Here is a 24246-nt window from a genome sequence, read left to right as displayed (position 1 = left end):
TTACTGTTCATTTTTACGGAGTGTTTTTTATTGATGATAGTAATTAACGTTAGCAAAAGATTACATTAATCGAAATATCTTTTGAAAAAAAAACTTCCCGAATACACATCTCCGCATGAATTATTCAATAAGTTAGCAAATCCGAATGAGATTAAATGGGAAAAACATCACAAAATCAATAACATTACCCTCAAACTTGCTTTATAAATAAATTAACCGGGATAGTAAAGGTACCTAATAAAAAAACAAGGAAACAGTAAACAATATAACAAAAATTGCACTTAATAATAAACAAATCCTTAATATCAATTAAGTACATACGTATAGTGAACAAAATAACGACATGGACCGAATAGAAAACTAATAATATTAGGCAAAGTCAAATTCTTCTTCATCTTCCTCATCGGAACAATCCTCCCACTCTTCGTCATCTCCCTCAAGTTCAGTTTCATCCAGCTCTTTCTTGACTATCTCATTACGTCTTACTTCATCATACGTTTTCTTACGATTATCTTTACCCGTTCGAGAAGTAGTTATTTTCTTCACATTTTCACGAATATTCTTTTTTGGAAGTTCTTTAACGAGCTTGATATTTTCACTTCTTATAGTTCTGACGATTTTTACATCTGGGGAAGTGCTTGTATTATGGATAATATCTCCGAAGTCCGGCGTACTCGGTGGAGCAGAAAATTGAAAAACCGTTGTCGTAGGAAAGCTGCTAAGAGCTTCAGGTTTATAACTATCGGCGAAGATAGGAAACGTACTTGACTTTGAATTAGCATCGTTAGGGACTGGACTGTTGTGGTTAATTTTAGAATTGGAAAACAACTGAGTAGCTATAGATGACGATGGTGAAGAATCAAACGAGAACTGAGGAGTTATTTTTTGTCTTAGATCAGAACGTTCGAAAGTCATGCTACCGTAACTAGGTGAAATCACAGGATCTGTTTCTCGACTAGTATTCGTATTACATAAAAAGTTTGGAACACCGGAATTATTTTTTGAATCATTCAGTACTTTAACTTGTCGGTTATCGCATGAAATTCCAATATTTCTCACTTGTACGACGATATTTGCCAAGTCTTTTGGAATTTCCTCGCTCGTATCAATATCATTTTCTTCTATGTTTACAGAATCCTTTCCGGGAGATACAGATTTCCAAAAATTATTCGAAGAAAATGACTTACTATGCGCAGGATTATCAACGCTGAACGAAGACTTTATTCTGCTTTGAGTGACCGACGATCGGTCTTTTTCTAGAACTTTGACTTGAGGTTGGGCATCTCCGCCAGGCAACCGTTCGTTTGATTTTGGATTAATAGACTGTGCTACATTGGAAGATTTGAAAGCCCGTTTTTCCTCCTTGAACTGATCATTTTTCGTAGCAAAAGGATTGCTTTGGATACCACTTTTTGCATTGTTTTTCGAAAATGGTTTCGTATTATCCCGATTTTCTCCTTTGAACGAATCATTTTTCGTAACACAGGATGTATTCTGGGCATCACTATGGGTACGGTTCTTTGAATATGGTTTTGTAGTATCCCAACTTTCTTCCTGATGCTGATTGTTTCTCGTGCCATGAGGAGTGCTCTGAATACCACTTCTTAAGCTGTTTCTCGAAAATGACTTCGCAGTATCCTGATTTTCTCTTTTAAACGAATCATTTTTCGTAGCAGAAGATGTATTCCGGACATCACTATTGCTATAGTTCCTTGAATGTGTCACTAAAGTATCCCAACATTCTTCCTGACACTGATCGTTTCTCGTAGTAATACGTGTATTTTGAATGCCATTCCGTGGACTGGTTTTCGAATTTGACTCGATGGGATCCCAACATTCTACTTTATGTTGGTCATTTTTCGCAATAAAAGACGTATTTTGATTAGCGCTTCTTGCGTTATTTTTCGAAAATGACTTAGTTGCGTTATTATTGTATCTATCAGTTTCCGATACATTGGTTTTCCAGTTGTCAGTTCTGACCGGCTTTCGATTGTCATAACTGTCTGTAGTACGTCGTTCAGAATACGTTCTCTGAAATGAACTGTCGGTTTTCCAACGACTTTGAGTGTTACCTTCTTCATTCGTACTGTGTTGACTGAAGCTTCCTTTAGATTCGTTGTAGGCTCCACCTGAGAATATAACAATATAGTTACTTTTGGAAATAAATACCACTTAAAAAAAATAATGAACTCACGATTTTCAGATCTTTCAGCGGTCGAATTGCCACGGTTAAATCTATTCCCAGTGTCCCTGGATATTCTGTCGTCCTGCTCGTTACTGAAAATAATACATTCTATGACGAAGCTGCTCGAGTATTTGAAAATAATAACGCGAACTAATCAAAATTTACCTAGACGCAATTTTATCAGCATCCCATTCCCTCTTCCAAGAGCCTGAATTCGCCTTTTGTCTCTGAATCCGTTCATCATCTATGCGTTTTCGTTCTTCGCGCCATGCTTCATCCATATTGTTGATTTGAGCAGCACATCTTCTCTGCCTAGGCTTCACATTCTGAAATTAAAAATTCGAGTAGGTAAAATTTTATGAAATGAAAATTACTTAGTCAGACGTGAAAAAAAACGGCACCCCGTACCCACAGATCATCCTCGGGAGGTTTGACAACTTTTTTTTCCACTTCCAGTTGGTCTGAATATAGAGTAGCACCGAATTTTTCATCTTCTTTTGACTCAATCGCGTTATTCTTCAACTTCACCATAGCGTTATTTCTTTCCGCATCTTTTTTTTCTTCGTCTATCATCTGAAGAAAAATTGATTAAAATTTATCTGATTCAATGCGATAATTTGAAAGTAAGAACTACCTTTTTCCGTCGTTCAATTTCCGCATTTTGTCTGCGTATGCGAGCGATTTTCTCCTCTAAACTTTCCTTCTGCTCATTCTGGAAAATGATGTTTCGAATAAGTCAATGAAAAAATTCAAGTTTATACGAGTTTAATTTAATCTCAGGAAGCTTTACTTACCATGGCAAATGATGAAATTAACGATTGCGATTGCTGTCTGTTGCCGTCCGACGTTGGGGATAGAAAAATTCAAATTCAAATTCAATCTGTCGGTGTCGGTTTCAGTTTCATGTTTGATGTTGATTATGATTGTGTTATCATTATCAAATTTTTATTTTGTCGGGAATGGTGTAGTGTTGTCTTTCTTTCTTCGTCAAATAATAAAGCAATAAAATTTATACGATAAAAACAAAATACAGAGAATATTTTTGTTTTAAATTTTTAAAAATTATTTTAAATAAAAATTTCATGAAAAACATTTTTAACGCACCATTTTTTGCCCCAATTTCCAAAAAATTTGAAAATTCATTTTTTAGATTATGGATCAAAACATTAATTTACTTTTTCAAATACAACACTGACTCAAAGAATGAAATTTTTATTCGTGGCATCATATCACTGCGGTATCCTTTTCATCAAAAAGAACATCGATTGAGAAAATTTCCTTGAAAAATCCAAGAACTTCGAAAAAAGTTGAATGAAATTCGATTTGCGTTCTGTCGGCATCGTTTTTAATTGATTGTGTTACTACAATAAACCATTAGGTTGTTGATAATTGTAGAAAATATAATAGTTAAAATGATATATGTGATTCATTAGTGTAATCTTTGGTTTACTGTTATAAGTGTTTGTATTATTTTATTACTTATTCGCTATGGGAAATGTCCATGCATCAGCTCCAAAATTGGAGCCTGATCTCCCACCTAGTCCTCCTATGGGTTTAAACTTACCACCTTTACAAACGGACATTTCATCAAGTGATTCCAGCAGTTCGAAAGGTATCGAGAATCCTGGAACTATCGAAGAACTTCATAAGAAATGCAAAGGTAAGATTGGCTTGCAATTGGCATCCATTGACACTCGATGCTATTCTATACTTTCGTATTTTGTTCACAGATGTATTTCCATCACCATTCGAAGGTGCTCGACTTATGGTAAATAAAGGCTTAAGTAATCATTTTCAAATTTCACATACACTGCACCTGTCCTCGGGTCCTTCATCCGGGTACAGATTTGGTGCTACTTATGTGGGTACCAATCAAATATCACAAACGGAAGCCTATCCTGTACTTCTCGGTGATATCGATCCTAGTGGTAATTTGAACGCCAATATTTTACTTCAGCCAACCGATAAGTGTCGATTTAAATTTCAAGCTCAGGTACTGGATAGATTTTGTAAACGAGTATCGCACAAATTGCATCATACTAATTGCATCTTGGTTTTTCTTTCAGTCGCAGAATACTAAATTTCAGCTGACGCAGTATGCTTTAGATTTTCGAGGAAAAGATTATACAAGCACAGTGATGTGTGCAAATCCTAATGTGTTAACTGGAACTGGTAAATTTCGTGTTTTTTGTTTGTTATAATTACTTTATCTCTGTTGAATCTGCGAATCTTATGTTATTTGAATGTTTATTTCGTCATGTTACAGGAGTAATTGTGGCTCATTATTTGCAGTCTGTTACGAAGAATTTAGCTTTAGGAGCTGAGCTCGTTTATCAACGTATGGGACCTCAGCATGGTGGCCAATCAGCATTTACTTCGCTGGCTGCGAGATATGCAGGTGAATTGAATTTTTCAATCTTTGTTTTCTCCTTGTTATTCTCATAATTTACCGAAATTAAATTTATAGGAAGCGATTACACTTGTAGTGGTACTTTGGGCATGACTGGAGTACATTTATGCTATTATCAAAAAGCTAGTGAACAATTACAACTTGGTGTTGAGTTCGAGACAAGTGTACGGTTAATGGAAGCTCAAGCCTCTTTGGGTTACCAAGTTGATATTCCAAAGGCTGATCTCGTTTTTAGAGGTAACGTGTGTTGTTTTTTCTATCAATTCGTCAAAAATAAATTTCGACTAGATAGTAATTATTATCAATTCGGTTTTACAGGTAGTGTCGATACCAATTGGACAGTATCAGCCGTACTAGAAAAAAGATTAAATCCAATGCCGTTTACCCTCGGTATCGGTGGAATGCTGAACCATAAAAAGAATGATTTTAGGATGGGTCTTAGTTTCATTATTGGTTAAGGACGTCTTTAAGCGACAGGAATGCTTCGAGTCATCGAATGCGTCAAACATAACACTTCGTAGTCTGTTTAATAACGCTATTGGATTAATAGTTTTTATCTTTTTTTTTTCATGTTTTTATTTTGTTTCTGTTTTTTCTTTTTGTTATTCCCTTGTACACGTCTTGATGTAACACGCAGGCCTTATTGATCAGAATTTCCTGTGTTATCTCTCGAGATTCATGATTCCGATGCGTATGCCATATCTTGGTGCATGTTTTATTCAACTCCTGTACAATTGCTTATTGTACTGATGTAATGATCGTCGCTGAATGTATAGTAGAATGTTCCTTCGTATTAGGAAACAAAAGAGGGTTTTTAAAATTGTAATTTGATTTTCAAATGGAAGTTATGTAATAAAGATGTCGTGATTTTTATCAATTTGTTTTATTCGCTAGTTCTCAACATTCGTTTTGAGAGAGTAATCGTATTTCTCGGCTTATTTCATCATCTGTGTTGAAATTAGGCTTTTTCTAACGGTTTTAGTACAATGGAACCCTTTCAACCGTTAAATGGTTGTCGTGAAATTACTGAAGGGTAAGTTCCGAAATGAATTCTTGGCCAATTTAATCAAATTCTCGAACTTCGGAATCCTTATTTGAAAACTTGATTTTTTCACGTTTTCTGAAATAATTTACGAATTGGTCAAAAATTCATTTCAGAGCTGGCGTTCCCGAAATTTCACTGTTACCACCTTTGAAAGGGTGCCAATGCCAAATGAGCCAAGACTACGGTGTCAGTGTAATTTAAAGTTGATTTTTGGTTTTTCCAAAGTGATTTCAAATTGAAAAATCGCTAGATTCTCATTTTGTTTCCAAAATAGCGAATACCTACCTAGGTGTCTTTTTTTTACCCAAAAGTTTCAAAGTACCTAGTCCAATTTTTCAAAATTTGAAATGTGCTATTTTTTGTTGCAATTTTTCTATGAATGTTTACTCACGTTTTGTCACTTTTTTAGTTACTTTATGATGAGTTTTTCGAGCTTCTTTAGTTACTATTATTCTCCCCTTTCTTCTTTGACAACTTGTCAGCTGATGAAGAAAAAAAATCACACCGCACAAAATTGGAATAAAACAATACCAGATTTGTCGTTGAATTGATTTTATATTCATCTTGAGAAATTCAGTACGAGCTGCGAGCCCGCCCCTGGTACAACAAATAAGTATACTTTTATGCCTACAGATTTTATGGAGTAAGCAGAATGCTGCCCTGTCATTCTAGTTGCCTATGTATTCGCTTCAAGGAAGTATTACGATAGTTCACTTTGAATTTGTGCAAAGTTATTGGAAATGATTAGCAATAAATTTGGTGATTTAAAGTCATCTATTTGATGCCCAGACGTTGAAAAAATAACTAAGGAATTCAAGTACTTCGAAAAATACTACATGACTTTGGTACTCGAACTCGTTGTTTACAAAAATGCATAATTTATTACATATTCTAGTACTATTAATCACAAGGTATTTTCGAAAAAGTAAACAGATTATTCTCTATTCCCACGTTTGTTTTCAACTAGAAATAGTTAGAAAGGAAAAATATATACGTATGTAATCAACAATTGCCAATTTATTTATCCAGAAGTACAGTTTCGTATTTTTTGAACCAAGACTTTTTTATTACACCTTAATCATATGATCGAACTTAATTAGAAATTTTCATTTCAAAATGAATTTTAATGCTGGATTTTCTTTGAATGAATATATTAAAACCGGAAAAATTAGTTTTTTTTTTTTTTGTAAAAGATAGTAACCATGGTTTTATGAATAAAATATGACCCGATGAGAAAAATTACGGTAAATAAAAAAAATGCATGACTTTAATTTAATTTTGCGAATAATTCGTTATAGAATGCCCGAAGGCGTAAGTAGATTTTATCCACTGATTCTATATCAATGAATTGATCAAAACAAACCAATAGAATAGATTTTTTTCTCACTTCTGCGTATATTTTTCTCTTGCTCAGTTGCACAATATTTGCGTTCAAAAGAAATTCAATATATGAATATGATGAAGAAAAAACTCGATGCGATAATTTTTTAATTCGTCGTATAAATTACTAGTTTTGAGGTCTTGCTATATTACCTGGTATACCTACTATTTCCCGTGTCATAGTGTCATTAGTGAGGTATTTAATCCGTTGTAAATTTTCGATGAGACTGCTTGTCGCCAGTATAATCTTTCCGATACTTGTTCTGTTGGCGTTCGGTCGCATATACGTATTAGATTTACTTGGAATATACAATTAGCTTATGACGTTATCTTTCATTTATGTGTGTGTATCTTCTATTGGAACAATGTCGAATATGAAACTGATACCTTACCTACCTAGCTTACTGACAAGAAAATTTTTACCTAATTCATTTTACAATCAAACGAACAGCATTTTTTTTTTTAGGAAACATGAGACTACCTGCGTAGTAAGTATAGTGATGAAGATACCAGTAAAAAATACCGGTATTTCATTTACGTTTGGTGGTTTATTTTCTACGAGCATTTTCATTACAATTTAATGATTTGTAAACTGTTACGTTGAGAATGGCATTATACTTATGTATAGGCCTGTTTCTTTTCAGTTCAGTGGATTGCACTAAAAATTACTAATGTTTGACTCACGCTTTGCTGTTATTCGCAAATATTTAGTTTAATATCTATATTATTCCGGTATTCCACCAGTTCTTTCGTTTAATATATTTCAAAAAACCAGTTCTGACCTTTACGAAACCTTTCGTAACATACAAACATGTTTATTTGTCGTACAGTTAATATTTTTACCATTGATAAATTATAATTTAATAATCTATTCGATAAAGATCATTTTATATGTGTCATTTTGTGATAAAGTATTGAGGGGAAAAAAATTAATGACGTAGCCGAAAGAAAAAAAATCTCCATTACGAAGATGATTTCGATTTTGTTTCATAGAAATTGAAAATTTCATGTCACGAAGTCGATTATGAACGCAACAAAATGCCAATAAATGATTGAACATTTAGATTGATGATTTTTCATTACGGTACAAGATTTTGAAATTTGGATACACTCGCGCGTTCTTATGTATTTTAAGACAAATGACCAGACTATAAGCATACCTTTATAATCTGCTTCGGTCGCTAAGTACTTTAAAATTTTTTTAAAAAAGGTGATAAACTGAATCGTAATGAATCTTAACCTGTTTTATATTTTTATAAGCGTAAAGTATTGCAAAGTTGGATTAATGTGAACATTTCGATGAAGAAAAAAATGGTTGCTTGGGCAGATATTTTATTTCCATTATTTAGGCTTTTCTTGGAAATATCACTGTACAGCTGTAAGTATAGGAAAGATGATTTGAATATTTTAAAGGATTTACTCGGATATTTTTCAAATTTCTTTCACAAAATATCAAATTTAAATGCCGTAAAATATTTACAAAGTTATTTAGCGCTGTAAATTTCCTGTATATAGCCTTCCAAAACTAAAAAAAGCAGTGGCGGTATTCGTACATCAAAGTTTTTTCTTCCCAGTTACATATAAGCGAGCAATTAATCAAACATACTTTGATATTTCACCGCTTCTGAAGCGTATAATATTGAAATTGTTAGGTAAATTAACAGTTAGGTAAGTACTTAGGTACCTATTGAATACCTACATATTTTTCGAAGGTGTACATATAAGTCCGCAGATTATTTGTTGTAAACATTTTCGATTTTTGTAAAAATTAATATCAGGTACTTCAGTAATAAAGTAACTACCTATACCTACCTAAAATTCCGTTACTGAATTAAATCGTGAATGATGAGTTTAAATAGGTAAACTAGGAAAATAAAATTTAAAAAAAAAAACGTAAAAAAAATTCCGTATAGTCGAGTTTTTCTCGTAAATATGTTCAGAAAGACCACTCGAACGAGCACAAAAAAGTTTACATCTCTAATCCAGTAATCCATATACTACCCCCTTAGAAGTTGTGAGGGGGAGGGAGGGTCAGTACTGAACCTAAAGTTATTGGATTTGCTTTAGATATGCAATGGTATTAAGTTGCAAGGAATTTGATGGAGAATACACAGGTTCTGTGCTCTTACCTCGTGAATACCTATCATCATTTTCATGTACCTAACTAGCAAAAAATTGAGTTTGTGGACACGTTTGACCCTCTCCCCATCCTTCTATGAGAAAAAATTCGATGAGTCAATTTTTTTTAAACCCGTTACGTTACATATGTGCCTAATATCTCAGCTTAGCCTAAAATTTAAAGCTTAAGACCTGCAAATGGTGTTGTTTTTATTATACTATTTTTTGTACGTGCAGAGGACTTGAGCATTAGGTAAAACAACGAGAGTAATAATAATTTATTCGTATAGGGAGGTCTTTCGATATTACGTCTACTGGCGGTCGTTAAAAGAAGCACATTCTCCGTACATATCTTTGTTAAAGCTCATATATCAACGTACAATAAATTGAAATGTAATATGATTCATTAGAGGGGAAAAAAAGTAAATAAAATAATTTCTTTTCGAGTGTCACATTTTCTTCTTATTTTAAAACGGTACTACATAATAAAGTCGGTAACTAAAAACAAAAGCAGCCGTGATAGACTTTATAAAAGAGGAAAAGGTTCTGCGGGAGAGAAGAAGTGGAATGGTGCAGGGACGAAGATGGCACAGTAGGTTTTCTGATGGCAGTTGGGAATGTCTTATTAGCGCGGCATGGGAACGTAAAAGCACACCTGTGCTTCGGCTTACCTGCACTTATGAAGGCCTCGCGTACCCTTAGGCATTTCACATAACTTCTTCAAGAATCTGCCCATTTATGTTGGCCTATGATGAGTGATTACCTTTTTGATGCTGGTTTTTCTCAACGTATAGTTCTTTCGAGTAATTGCGAGCAACCACGTTACAATGCTTCGTTTTTACATAACAACGTATATATCTTTAATAAATAAATATAATTTTATTTGTTTCGTTCTTAATTGTCGTAAATTTATACTTGATAGTATTGCAGAAACTCCCAGTTGTGTTGAATTGCGGTTTGTAATATGATTGTTTTATTTCAATAGTGTATTTAGAAGTGTTTTATTTTTGTTTTTGTTTTTTTTTTCTTTAATTGATGCGAACCTTGGTTAGCCTTTTTTTCAATTTTAGTTTTATAGGTGCGAAGTTTGTGGCCCAATGTTGGATTTTTAAAATAATTACCAACGTAACAAAAGTTTTTTTTTTTAAATCGATTCTTTTAGATGCAATTTGAGTGTTTGGTAATTGGTTATTGCATCTCAAGTTTTTTTTTTTTTTTAATTATTATTATTATTATTATTCTTTCTTTGAAAAGATCAACGAAATTATCCGATCATTTTATTTTATTGATAAATTACTTTCAGTGGATAAATCTTTATTAAAAAAAAAAAAAAAAAAAAAAAAAAAGTGGGTACTTTTAGTGAACGTAGAATTAAAACAATCTCATATTATGGGTAATTTTTATTATTTGTTTTGTTATTTTAGATTGTAATACTTAGAAAGGTAAACCTATGAAAATGATCTTGTATAGTGTACGAAGATCCCTCTTGTTTTACAACTTGTCTCCATTATCAAGTTCAACATTCTTAAATTATCGCTTCTTTAAAAATGAGTACGTTTTTACGACTTTTTCGTAATACGTCTGTATATAGTGTGTACCTGGTAAATTAGTGTAAACGAGTGGAAACACGAGTACCTATAGATACATTTTGATTTAATGCGTTGTTCGTTTATTTTTCTTCGATAAAAATACAGCACAGATGTTAGATGTTGAATTTGTCGATGCTCGATGCCTATATTTCGAGCATTGGAGATACTTGACTGTAGTACCTATACATGGAAAGATTTCTTAATTTTTATGCAGTGACATGGTTGATAAGATTTGAAAATTTTGTTCGATAAAAAATTACTGTGAGGAAAATCAGCATGAACGTGCTTTTGATATGGTGAACGAGTAAGTACAATTTAATGTAAATTTGAAAAATAAATCTGCATACATTAACGCTTCAACATTTAACATGACAAATCCGACTTAATTTGTCACGTTTAACAGTGGAAATAGGATTGCATAATGATTAATATAATTTGAACGATTAGATTATCCAATTTGAGAACATTTTTACAAAAGTATATTCGCGTATATATAGTGACTATAAAATGGCAAACGGTCGAAAGTAAAATTTGTCTCATAAAATTTTAATTTCAGGTAGGTAATTATTTATTCAAATTTGAAAAGTAGTTTATATGTATGTACATATAAAATTGCACGCGTTATGATTCTATTTATTTGAAAAAGTATCATACGGTTACCTACCTGTATAAGTACTCCGTATATAACCAATGCCAAAATAAAAATTTTCCCAGCTTATGAAACATTTCCAAAGTAAAAGTTTTTCGGCGAAATGTGACATTTGTAAAAATTACCTAATATCACTATCAGCATAATTTTCATCGGAATTACTTTCATCAAATAAGTTAAAATGTCAGGTGAACCAGGTGTATTGAATGTCACGTGTTGGAACATCTTACAACTATGAAAGAGAGAAGATAGGTACAACAACTGTTGACAAAATACACGTTGACAAGTTGTAATGTTTATTGTGTGTCGCTTTACTCATGGCTTCCTACATTTTACTTAACGTTTATATTTTAATGAATTATTCATGATACATTTACCTGTTCACCTCATTTATTATTCAGAATTGATGTAAGCGTTTTAATATACGCCGTTTTTTTATGGTTCTAGATCTACAGAGGTACTTGCAGTTTCTATGGGAGATTTTTTTTAATGAAATAAGCCCTTTAATAATCTATTGTATTAACTTTTTCAAACTGATTGTGTGCTTTGAATTATTAGGTGCGAGGTTTCCTATGCGTATAGAGAAATTACGAGTCGAGTGAGGATTCCGATTACCTAGTCTGCAGAAATTTCTTCAACCTTGAAAATGAGGATTGATTTTCTTACCTATGGGTAATAAGATGGATTCTCGTTTCGAGTCTAAAACTACGTAATTTTATTACCGCAGATTTATATTCAACGTGTAATTGCTACGTTTACATTTGTAATTTGAATTCGTTATGCAATGCTGGCACATTTATGAAAATGGTAGATATCTGCCACGAATCTTACCAGTAGTAGAAGCTGAAGCTCTGAAAAGACATCTTTGCACGACCATCTATAGGTACGAAATGAAAATAAGAATTATTACGTACATGAGTCTTGGATTTTTTTTCAATTTCGGGCAATGCTTTGCTCGATTATTTCTATATTTTCATTACTTTGAAACGCAATTCTTTCTATAGGTGAACCTAATAAAGTTATTTTTGGACATACCTACCTATGTTAGCCTTAGGATACTAAAATTAAAAAGTAATAATAGATATGATAACATTGAAATCATTAAATGAAATGCAACGTACGTACGCTAAAATATATTTTTTGCATCATGTTTTACAAAAGGTGTCTTTAATTTAATAATAAAGAACACATTTTATCAGATCAATAAGAAGGCAAGGGTGCAACTGCAACTGGTTTAAGATAGTAGATACTTAGGTACTTAAACTTACTTATTTAAACGTGATAGATTAAAATCTGTTAATGATTATGATTGTACAATAATAGTAATATTATTTAATATTCATAGTTGAAAATGAACAGCTTCATCATTACTTATTATATTTAACCTCCATTTTTTTTCTTCTCGAATAATTTAGCAACCAGAGTGAAAAAACCAATGCATTAATTGCGAAAATTTGCACATTAATTTACTCTTAAATTATTATGAAAATACAATTAAGGACGTAGGTAGTAGGTACCTACTTAAAATGACGCACGATCTTGTCTCTTGAGAGCATTTTTTACAATAGCGCAAGCATAACGTTCAAGTCGCATAAGTTGCCTATATGTTTATTTTCAACAAAATTAATTCAATATCCAATTCATCTTTCGGCGCTCCATTGAGGGGTTATCTTATTTTATGAAGTAGGAATTTTTCCATCTCCCAGCCTCTTAAGTTGTTACCTCGAGTAAAGAAATAATTCCCCATTCTTTATTTTTCCTTGCGTGCAGAAAAGTGGTGCCGGTTGCCCCCTTCCCTTTGAAAAAAATTTTTTAATTAAAAAACGACAAAAATGCAATCTATCCAAAATTATTTTTGTTTCTGCATCAGCATTTTCTAAGTAATCCCCTTTTCAAAAAAAAAACTTCCCCAGCCCTCCAAGCAATATTGGCTCCCTTGGGAGCTTCCATAGTTTTTCTAAAAAATGCAATCGTTTTTGAAAAATTCTCATTCTCACGCTTGGAATTAAAAAAAAAAAAAAATTAAAGATGGAAATCTGTACAAATTCTTTGAAAATGTTTCATTTCTAGACAGAGTCTTTTCAAATGACCACCTTTTCAAAAAAAATAAAATAAAATAACTCCCATGGTATCTGAAATGATGTTGGTCCCCTTGTATGAAGTCCCCAAAACTCATAATGGTAATATATTGGAAAAAAAAATCAAAAATTGATATTTTTACATGTAAAAATTATTTGAACATTTTTTCCCAGAAAAGTCCTTCAGTTCCCCCAACAATGTTGGCTCCCTATATAGAGACTCCAAAGTTGAAAAAAATGGACGAATTGGTCATTTAATCTCCGTGTACTTCCACAGATTTTCAGAAAGACAATTGGCAACTAACGCCAAAAGTAAAATTATTGAAATCAATCCCTTTGCCTGAGCAATAATTTTGGCTAGTTAAACTCATCAAGAGTGATGATTATACTTGAAAAATCAAAGTATGACTATTGACTATAAAAATTAATCTTTCAGCAAATCCAATTATTTTTCAGTAATTTAAACAGGGGGTAATTTCCATGTTTTCATCGTGAGGGTGGATGGGGGGGGGGGTAAAAACATTAAATAATTCTTTTCTGATGAACATGGATCAAATTCAAGGACAACAATTAGAGAACGTAAAGTTCCACTTTTTCGTCATGTATGTAGAGGGGTTAAAAATATTGAATAGGTAGGTAGTATTTTTTTTTAAAAATGAAAATGGATCAAATCTAAAAATTATATTTTACGCATTGGTACAATTAATTTGATGAAGGATATCCGAACTACCTAGATGTTGAGTGCTGTAAACTAACACGATTGACAGGTTTTGGAGGAATAGAACTGTTTCCTCGATCATTTGGCGAAGAGAGAGAAAGAGACTTGACTACTATTTTACAGTAATCATTCCGCAGGTGGACATTGCATTATAAAGTATCAACCAAACCAAAAAAGAAGGTAGCCCGCACGTATTAGAGTGAAAATTTCTCAGAGGTCAAGTCAAGGTATTATTGGAGTTAGGAAGATCGCAAAATTAGAGCTATTATTTTACTTCATTGTACATGTAAGTTTGGGCAAAAATGTCTTCATGCCTCATTCAGGGTGTACTTTTTTGCAGATGAAGTTTGTTGTTGTTGTTTTTACAAGAATACATTACCCATCTTCTTGGTTTAAAAAAAAAAAAAAAAAAAATGAATAAGGTACAATGGTACATACTTGAAATTTACTCATGAGTTGATGAATAGATTTAGCTAGGTTCATTACATTCCGGATGTAAAACGTCCAATTCGAATTGGACGTTTTGTGACATAATTAAAACAACGTTATACTTAATAAAGAATTGATAAAATTAAGAAACTTATTAATAAAACAAAACTGGTAGGTCAGTGTTTCTGTTCGTGTATTGTCGGTCATCAAGTGGCGCAATGTTAAAATGAACCCATTAGGAACTTTTTTTCGTACGTAAGCAATAATTTACATTGTCGATACTCGATATAGCAGCCGAGACCGTAACACAGATAAATATGAATTTGATTAAGATACGATTTGACATTACTAATGAAATTTAGGTCACTATTGCACAAAGGGTAGGTAATTTATCAACATTATCAGTAGATAAGATTCGATAGCTGTTCATGTGTGTATTGTGTACTACCGTTCGTAATTATACCCAACTAAAATAGGTACACAATCATTTATAGCCTATATCGTCATTATATCACGTTCTTGCAGCGAATGACTTGTATGGGTGGAGGGGTTCTGTCACATGTTCAAAGCCGTGGACAGAATCAGTCTGGAGTCAGCAAATTCTTGAAACATATGTTTTTTGAGATTAAGTCGATATTTAGTATTTACTGATGAATTGTACAGCATCAAATCATCCTTGAAAATCATGAATTCTTTTTGTCGGAAATGTTTGACTCGTCAGCTCCTCAAGACACGTCTTGTAGGTATTAGTTGTATTTTGTATTCGAACCGCCGGAAACGAAGTTACGACTTACGGATCTGGCAACAGCAAAAATTATAATTAATGCTGTTATTGCTGTTTTTCATATTTTCAGCAGATATGAATTATTTATAATAGCACATTTATTTGTTGAGCGACCAGCAGGTAGCAGCAATCAGCAAAAGCAAATAATCATGATCCATTAAGTTTGTTTTTTTTACACGGATTATGGCAGATTTTCGAGAATCTGGATTTTGGCAGATTTAAAATCCACCAGAATCTGTTAGGATAGTAGCTTTTGAAAATGGATTATGGATTTTACTTAAAGAGAGAAGACTTTTGGTGTTTTGAAAGTTTGTGGTGACGATCTAAAAGTGTTTAAAAAAGAGATTCAAAAAACGTCCAAAAACCAGATTTTCGAGAATCCGTGTAAAAAAAACATACTTATTGAAAATTTGCATCTAATAATCAATAATTTTAGTAATCAGAATAGTGATTGGCTCTGACTGATCACTCTGACCGTTGACAACAAGAATGAAAACGCATGCGGATTTATTAAATTTTAATAAAAATTAAAATTAAATTAAAAATTGAAATAATTTAAAAAACCTGAAAAAAATAAAATAATAAGCACGAAAGCACGATGCTCATTGCTCAAGCTCAAGTGGTAAATCAATCAATCAAAAGTTGTTATATTATCAATTAGAGCGCTCATTGGTTAAAAATATGGACAGTTCGTGATTGGGCAAAAATTGATCTAGTTTTGTTTGGATTTTAGTTCGCTGCACGTGTTTTGTTTATTTCAGTACTTTACTATTTTTTTTTGTGGTTCGTGGATTTTCTTGGTGTTCGCTGTTCTTGTACATTAGAATTACATATATTCTGCGAGAGGGTGAAATATGTGTTGTGTGGTTACTAAAATGTTGTAAATCCAAAGTGAAGTGATACCTTGATCGTTTCTACGATTCAATTTAGAGTACATTTGCATGTAATCGCGCAGGTCCAGGTACTGTAGTGATTCATTACTAATATAGACATGATCGATGAACTAACGTTCGTATTACAGCTTACAGTAACAGAAACACACTACTAGACGTGATTAAGATGAAAGACAGCAGCATCAGCATCCTCACTATAGGCATCTAACACGAAAGAGCATTTGTTAAACATGGCCAAAACACCCCAAAGTCGACAACTTGGTGAAAAATGTACGCGTTGCCATTTTTCGGCGATATGTGTTACAGGAGTTGAGAACACGACTTTCGCATCATCGCCGACAGAGACAGAGATATTGGTGAGTGTGTATATAATTTACTAGTTATTTATTAGGGTCCAAATTTCGTAACTGAAGTGACATAAGTTACGAAGGTTATTATACTTTCATTAAGTGAACTAATAATAAATAATAAGAACTAGATGGAGTTGGTTATTATTGTTTGTTGGAAGCCGCGATAGATTCGATGCTGGTTATCGTTTACCAGTGTGTAGACCATTTTTACAATTGTGTGGCCGAAGCTCACCGCGGTATTCCATGAGCGGTTCGACCACCCAGTTTACATTAAAACAAACACACCTGATTGAAATCGACCACACACGTTCTTCAGAAACGCCTACCGATTCTTTTTTCCTCTATATCGTTCAAAGTTGGTAGAACTTTTCCTTTGGTCGTTCATATTTTCTGTACAAACGTAAGTAAATTTCATAACTGGTTCGAGTTGTAAAAATCAGCTCTCGTTGGGGTTTTTGGACCAACTCCGTTTCAGTTCTGTGAACTCAGTCTGCTATTCGTTGGCCGCTGCTGCGCTGTATTGAATCGTCGTCGTCGGTTTGAAAACTCTTCAATGGGGTTGTGCAGACTTCCACATGCCGGAAATTTCGCTGATACGTTCACCTTTTCCGGCTGGCGATAGGTTTCCATTTGTGATTTAGAAACCACTTCTTGAGACTTATTTAAAATGTAACTATGAGCATAAGTTACCGAATAGACATGATGGAATGTGCTCGAACCAGAGAAAGACCACCTGTTTAATAAACAGCTTAGGTCACGAGTCTAAAAATGGTTTTTGTTTTTTTATGTATGTCTTGATTTTTAATTTATAAACAATCCGTCTCAGAAAAAAAATACAATTTTTCCAGTGCGCTTTGCAGGTGTTTGCACGTTTGTTATACAATGTCTCCACTAACACATTTTGCTCTGTTATCAGTAACGACTTTGCGACGAACCTTTGAGACGGAATTCTGCAAACAGTAACAGCTGCTTGTCTGCTTATTGGATGGATTTCATTTTGAGGATACCAGCTATTGAAAGTGACTGTGTAAGTTGAGATATTTTTGACTTTTGTCATTCAAGGCTTCAAAGTTGCCGAAGCAAACATTAGAATTGACGAATAACTCGCAGACATTTTTGAATTTAAATTATTAGCGATCTTACAACAACAATGAAGATTGAAGAATGCTCTCGAGTTGAATTTAGAGGTACTTTCAATTAGGAACCCAATACAGAATACGTACTTTTGTTTTGAGTAACGGTAATTCTGCTGAAATTGGTCGGTCAACTTTACACTAATGCATTAGGTAGGTACCTAGGTATAATTTTTCTATTTTATAATGTTCCGAATTATTAATTGATGATTCACTGACAAAAGTCGTTTATGATTTATGGCATTATTAGTATGCTTTGAATTGTAAATTATTATACGTAGTTAACAGCGTATACTTTATTTGTACGGAGGATACTTAAGGATTTATGTCTTTGCGAATTAAAAGAGTATTTGCCTGCGGCTATGGATTCTTGCCTAAATGATACTTGCATATGCGTTTATTGCTTGCATTCTTATAAAGTTGAAGGTGTACCGGGCATCATCGAGTTTATCTTACCTCTACCTTTGAATTAATATTCAAATAGTAAGATACAGCTAGTTAGAACTACTCGTGTTTTGCAAAATACCTACCTGTTAAATTTTATACACAAATTTGAAACGTAAACTTGCAACTGTTGTTGACGTTGTGACGTCAATGATTCAAAAACATTGGTATTAGTACCTATGAATAAAAAACTAATTGCATGAGTTTTCGCTGACCGACGTTTCTAATTGAATAATAATCTAATTGAAATCGCTTCAGCTTCAGGTTAATTAGTCACTTATCAATTATCGCGAAGTTATCAGTTAGGGTAACCTAGTCAGAGAATACAGTTACGGAGAATAGTGTCCCGTCGAGAATTGTTTTTCGAAGAAAATTTAGCGCTTTCTTTTCGCATTATAAACAATACCTAATAAACATTAAACAACCGTTTAGCCGCGCCAACAATCACTTGGAGTATTAATGAAAGAGATTAAGTATAAGAACAGTAGCTGAATTGCTTCGTAATCTATAATTACATGATTTAAACATGATCATTCGTAACACCAGGAGCTGAAAAAGTCAGAATAAAAAATAGTCTTTAGCGTTTAACGTTTATAATTAAACAAAGATTTTTAGAAGGCGTGTAATTAAGTATTTAGCTGGTCAGATAGACTGGCTATAATTTAAGTCTTGCGTTTTACGTTCATTAATTATAATATTTAAATGAGCTCGTTCGGTGGGAGGGGAGACTGTATTTATATGAAATTTATGTTTTGTATTGGTCGCGATTAGGTGATGAGGAATGAAGATGACCCGTATTTTTGTTTTGATGAGTCTTTAAAAATGGGTGATGATTAAGAGTGAGCTTTCGATCAGGTTGGTGCTATTACATGTTTTGGGAATTCAAATGTTCAAATCTTTAAAAAATGTAAGAAGGCATCTATCTGTATTGATGACAGGAAATTTCCAGTGAAGCAATATTTTGTATTTGTAATCATAACGGAATTATACATAAGATATACCCTTACCTACCCATACTCAAATTGTGAATTCCACCTTCCATCGTATTTAATACGTGCTCATTTAATGGAGTTTTAATTCAATTTCTACTTGTAAGGTTGTAAACTTGTAACAACTCCATGCTCGTGTTACATTGCGATAAAGTTTACCTACCTGTTCCTGTTATGACTTATAATGTTATAAGATTATATTCAAGCCATTTTGTAATTATATAGAAATAGAATGAATGGAGAGATAAAGAGATGTCGATGAACGATGAATTGAAGAAGTCTTTCGTGAATGAACATTCACTGCAATTGCAATACGAATTTGCTATGTGAGAAAGGTTGATTTATCAGGTTCATTCGCCAGTTGACTTTAATTACCTACACTTGGGTATCGGAGTGGTGAATGATGAATTTCGATCTGTTTTGTTGGCTAAAACGTCGTAGTTCAACAACTGATCAATTGAGGGTGAAGAGGAGGAAGAGGTCGACGAGTCAAAGAGGATTCGATGTTTGATGTTTTTTTTTTTTCAAATAATCAGTGTAGAATTGATATTATTAAAAATATTCAAATTTTCAACTTCAATAATTCAAACGAAGAAAGATGATTAATTGATTATAATTGAATAAAAGAAAATTTTTTCATCGGAACGTAATTAAATAGCCTAGGTACCTACGAGTACATTGATGGTTTTTGAAAATGAAGTTATCATAGAGGTTTTCAAAATGCGTCGAAAACTGTTATATCGACGTAAAAAAATTGGGAAAATATTTTTTGCACGACGAAAAAGGGCGTCATCACGACAAGCATTTTTTCGTTCATAAAAGATGAATGAACGACGAAAAATGATGAAGTTCTACGCCAGATGACGCCCGACAATAAAGTATTTATGAACGACTACAATTTAATAACGACATAAGCAATATTCACGACAAAAAAATTTCATACACGACAGATCATTATCAGTTCAAATACAATTATATTTTGTACAATTTTTGCCAAATAATCAACTAAGGGTTTCTTTAAAAAAAAATTTGAGTGAAATTGTGACTCAGTAGAAGAGAACCAAATTGGCCTAAACGAAGCGAGGGCAAAAACTTGGGGAAAAAATGACAATTCTGAGGATAGATCGGCGATTTTGTCGGCAAATGAACGATAATTAAATACATGATTGTAAAAAATTTGAATTTTTGAAAACGGAAACTAAAATATTGTTGGAATTTTTGTATTTTCTCAACTTTCTTGAATTTCTCACAATTTCCCAAGTTTTTCCTACTTTCGCGGAACCGGAGGGGGGCAAACTGTTGCCCCTTAGCCCCTTTACGCTTCGTCCCTGAGGTGAAAAGAAGAAGAGGGGTCGCCCATCAGAGTCCACAAAACATTACTTCTATAAACAGCAATTTTTTACATACCTAGGTACTTCGTTTTTTTGGTATTATTTTAATATTTTTTAAACGTCTATTTCTGTCGGTGAAATGCCTGTTTTCGATAAAAAAAAATTTGTCGTGAATTGCCTTATATACCTAGCAGTTGAAAGTAATAAAATGTCGTGAATTTTTTAATTCGTCGTTTGATACATTATTTTGTCGTTGGAGTACCTTTCATGTCGGGGTAAGCTCTTTATTGTCGGGAATTTCCTATTTAGTCGTGGTAATGATTTTTCTGGCGTGAAAGTGCCTATGCTTGTCGTGCTGACGCCCTTTTTTGTCGTGGTATTATCATCCAGAATTTTTCAATATTCAATGAACTTTTTTTCAAAACGTGTTCTATTCCATCCAAGAAACATTAGGGTGGTCCTTGTTTTGAAGTTCCGGTTTTTCATGTTCCTATTGCCTCTATCGCCTCCTCAAACATTTCTTGAGTTTCTGTGAAGAAAACTCATTTAAAAATTTTTTTGAGGTACACAGAGCTACACTCCCTTCTCAAAATTGAAAAAAATATAAAATATTTCCATTTAAAATTCTCAATTTCTGCTATCAAAATTTTTTATGGGTGATGCTTTTTTCTAGAAAGAACTGTGTTCCCTCCCTCACGCAAAGTTGGTCCCTCTAAACAGAGCCCCAAACTTGAAAAATCAACTAGAGTCGGTGAAAATTAAATTTATTGAAAAGTACTTATGCAATTATTGACATGTAAACTGTAGAGATTGTTGCATCTTTTTGAAGAAAAAACTTTTTTTTTAAAATGCAAACTTCATTTTTAGAAAAAAAGTGCAATCGTAATTTTTGAAAAAAAAATGAAAACTTCATTTTGAAAAGAAAATACAACCTTCATTTTTGAAGAAGTACTGGAAACTTAATTTTTAAAGGTAGAAGAGAAACTCATGGAACAAAAGCTATTCAACTTGACTTTAAAAAAAGTCTCTTGTGAAGAACTTTCGAAAAAAAAACTTCTGTACTGGATAAAAAACCTCTCTCCAAAAATTGTTTGTTGCGAAACAAAATTTATTCTTCACCTGAACTTTTAAAAAGGAAACTTCCTTTTTGTGAAAATTTCTTCTTTAAGGAAACTTCTTTTTGAAGAAACGTCTCCAATAAAATAATTGTTTGAGAAAACGGAAATTTACATTTGGAGGGGGAGGAGGGGCGTGTGACTTCTTCATAGACGATAAATTAAATCGTGAAAAAACACTGGTTTGTGAACATTTCAATTTCAATATAAATTTTTGAAGAAAAAACATTCTTGCTTCAGAGTTTCCAGTAGGAGGAAGGGGGGGGGGGGTAGGGAAATTTTCAGGAAATCCCACCCCTCCCGGGCCATACATTCGTTTTCGGTAGCACTGCTGCTGATCTTATTTTCCCTACCGGCTACTTAAGTAGTGTGTACTGTTTTTTGCTTATCATTTCCTACCATACCTACCTACTGCTTTTGTCCTATCTTTTTTGTCAAAGTTGTGGGGGAAAAGTCCTGGCATCCTGGTTTGTTGACAAACTTTCGAAAAATTTTGTTTTTTTGTCAAAATTTCAAAATATTCCTGTTTTTTTTTTTGTCAAAATTGAGAAAAATTCCTTTTTCATTTAATTTTTTTCAATCTAAATTTCAAATTTTCCATTCATTTGTTTTTTCTTTCAGGATTTTGATTTTTTTGTTCATTTTGTTTCTAGTTTTGTTTGAAAATTGAAAAGTAATGAACACATTTGGGAAAAATTTTTGGTTGAAAGTCCTGTTTTTTTTTAAATTTTTCAATGAAACTATTTTAATCATTTATTCTTTCCTCTCAATTTTTTTTAGTCTTGTTTGAAAATTATAATATTTTGACCCGAAAAAGTTTTGAACTAATTTTTGACCGGATCCATTTCTTTGTCTAAAATGAAACATTAACGTGAAAAATTCTCCTCCAATAGTCCCGTTTTTGTCCAACTTTTGCATCTTCAATTGTTTAATTTGATAACGTCCAATTTTCAAACGTGGAATTTACTTCTTTTACAAAATTTATTTTCTCCAAAACTGTATAGGAGTGATTTTAAGCAATAATTACATCTTGAAAAAAGTGATTTTTTTTCAAAGGTCCCTTGAAATAATGTTATCGAATTTTGAAATTTTGGTAATTTTAAACTTGAATTCTTGAGTAACTTCTCCAGACAAGTAAAACATGTAGGTACCTAATTTTGGGAAATTGCTCATCTTTGAAATTGAAGAAACTGGGGTCAATGTAATGTGTTGACATTTTTAAGGTGCCCTAAAAAAATTATTTGCCCATAGTACCTTTACCTTTAATTTTTGCGATGGGCTATTTTATAGAATAATAAATTATGTTCAGAAATTCGGTTTTGAAAATTAAGATGCCCTTGCACTTTCAATTTTCAGATTAGGCATGTTTCAGAAATCCTCCACAGTGATTATTCTAAGAATTTTTTGGAGCTACACAACACAAGCAGGATAATTTTCAGTATCAAGATTCCCCCTTATTTTTCCAACTCTCCCTGATTTTCTTACCAGCCCCCCCAAGCCAGATAAAGTTTGTTGAAAACTATCTATTCTGTTTTTCTGATTTCAACATTTTTTAAATTCAATCATGGGTTTTTTGAAATGGAAACTGTATAGAAAATGACAAAATTGGCCCGAGCGAAGCGAGGGCGAAAAATTGGAAAAATTTGTAGTTTGAAAAGCAGAACAATATCAATTTTAATGTACGAATTCAGTTTTTCTGATCTCAACTTTTAAAAAATTTCATCCATAGTTTCTTGAAATTTGAAGCGGGAAGAAGAGAATCAAATTGGCCGAGCGAAGCGAGAGTAAAATCTTTCTGAAATTCGCAGTTTCAAGAAGCAAAACAGCAATAATTTTGATGTGAAAAGTCAGTTTTTCCACCACTGATATTTTCAACAGTTTGAACAAAAATATTTTTCAAGCATGAGATTAGCTCTTTTTTCAACTTTTTTTTCATTAAAAAACTCATAAGCAAATTGGTATAATTATGTGATGCGTTTTGCGATTAGGGACCTTGTGGTGAAAATTTTATGTTTTCAGGAGAGCCAAAACATCAAATTATCGAAAATTTTATCGAAAAAAATTGACTTTGCATTTTCTGGCTGGTTGAAGTCTTCTGAACCACCGGTATTGGCTGTTTTGGCGTGAGACCACTTTCCATTGAGGAGATACTACTGGTAACGCTCAGGGACCTTGTGGTGAAACAATAGAAAAGAAAAGGTACCTTGTGGTGAAAGATGAAAAAACCTGCCGATAACTCAAATTTTAGTGCTTCCAACAAATTTTTCCGTTATCACTAAAGAATAATTTGAAATTATTGAACTTTTTTAAACGTAATTTTGATGAAAATAAATGATGAAAAATGTATGAAGTTGATAATTTAATTGTTTCGAGAATTTCTTGGGTCTGTTTGCTATTCTTTTTAATTGGACTTTTCAAGAAAAGTCATCATTTCAAATTTCATTGTTTTATGCCTTTTGGAACACTTATCAAGAGCTTTTGCTTTTCAATTTCAAATTTTTCAGAAAAAAATCGCGTTTTTTAAAAAAAAATCACCACAAGGTCCCTTATTATTTTTCAAAAACTACCCCAAGATGCCTTACTATTTTTCATCAGTTTGGTATCAA

General features: G+C 32.8%; 2 protein-coding genes and 1 long non-coding RNA gene across 3 annotated transcripts in view; 2 read left to right on the top strand and 1 right to left on the bottom strand.

Annotated features, from left to right (window-relative positions):
* Positions 1-6: 6 nt before the first annotated feature.
* On the bottom strand, positions 7-3146 carry LOC135841574 (GATA zinc finger domain-containing protein 14-like). The gene is made up of 6 exons (XM_065358588.1): positions 2980-3146; positions 2820-2897; positions 2594-2758; positions 2351-2511; positions 2195-2277; positions 7-2129 (listed from the first exon to the last, which is right to left on the bottom strand). The coding sequence occupies exons 1-6, from the start codon at positions 2980-2982 to the stop codon at positions 370-372; spliced, it is 2250 nt and encodes a 749-aa protein (XP_065214660.1). The 5' UTR covers positions 2983-3146; the 3' UTR covers positions 7-369.
* A 327-nt stretch (positions 3147-3473) lies between these two features.
* Positions 3474-5468, top strand: LOC135841576 (mitochondrial import receptor subunit TOM40 homolog 1-like). The gene is made up of 6 exons (XM_065358590.1): positions 3474-3845; positions 3916-4178; positions 4252-4357; positions 4452-4583; positions 4653-4832; positions 4914-5468. Exons 1-6 carry the CDS (start codon positions 3674-3676, stop codon positions 5051-5053), a joined length of 993 nt encoding a protein of 330 aa, XP_065214662.1. The 5' UTR covers positions 3474-3673; the 3' UTR covers positions 5054-5468.
* A 4181-nt stretch (positions 5469-9649) lies between these two features.
* The window catches only part of LOC135839603 (uncharacterized), a 241553-nt gene continuing 226956 nt past the window's right edge, over positions 9650-24246 (top strand). The window contains exons 1-2 of the long non-coding RNA XR_010557623.1: positions 9650-10093; positions 10833-11031. This is a non-coding gene — a long non-coding RNA (uncharacterized LOC135839603). The remainder of the gene's footprint in view (positions 10094-10832; positions 11032-24246) is intronic.

This window comes from Planococcus citri, chromosome 3 (assembly GCF_950023065.1).
Source record: "Planococcus citri chromosome 3, ihPlaCitr1.1, whole genome shotgun sequence".
Classification (NCBI taxonomy): Eukaryota; Metazoa; Arthropoda; class Insecta; order Hemiptera; family Pseudococcidae; genus Planococcus; species Planococcus citri.
Note: the sequence above shows the minus strand (reverse complement) of the source record. Positions and strands in the feature narration are given on the sequence as shown.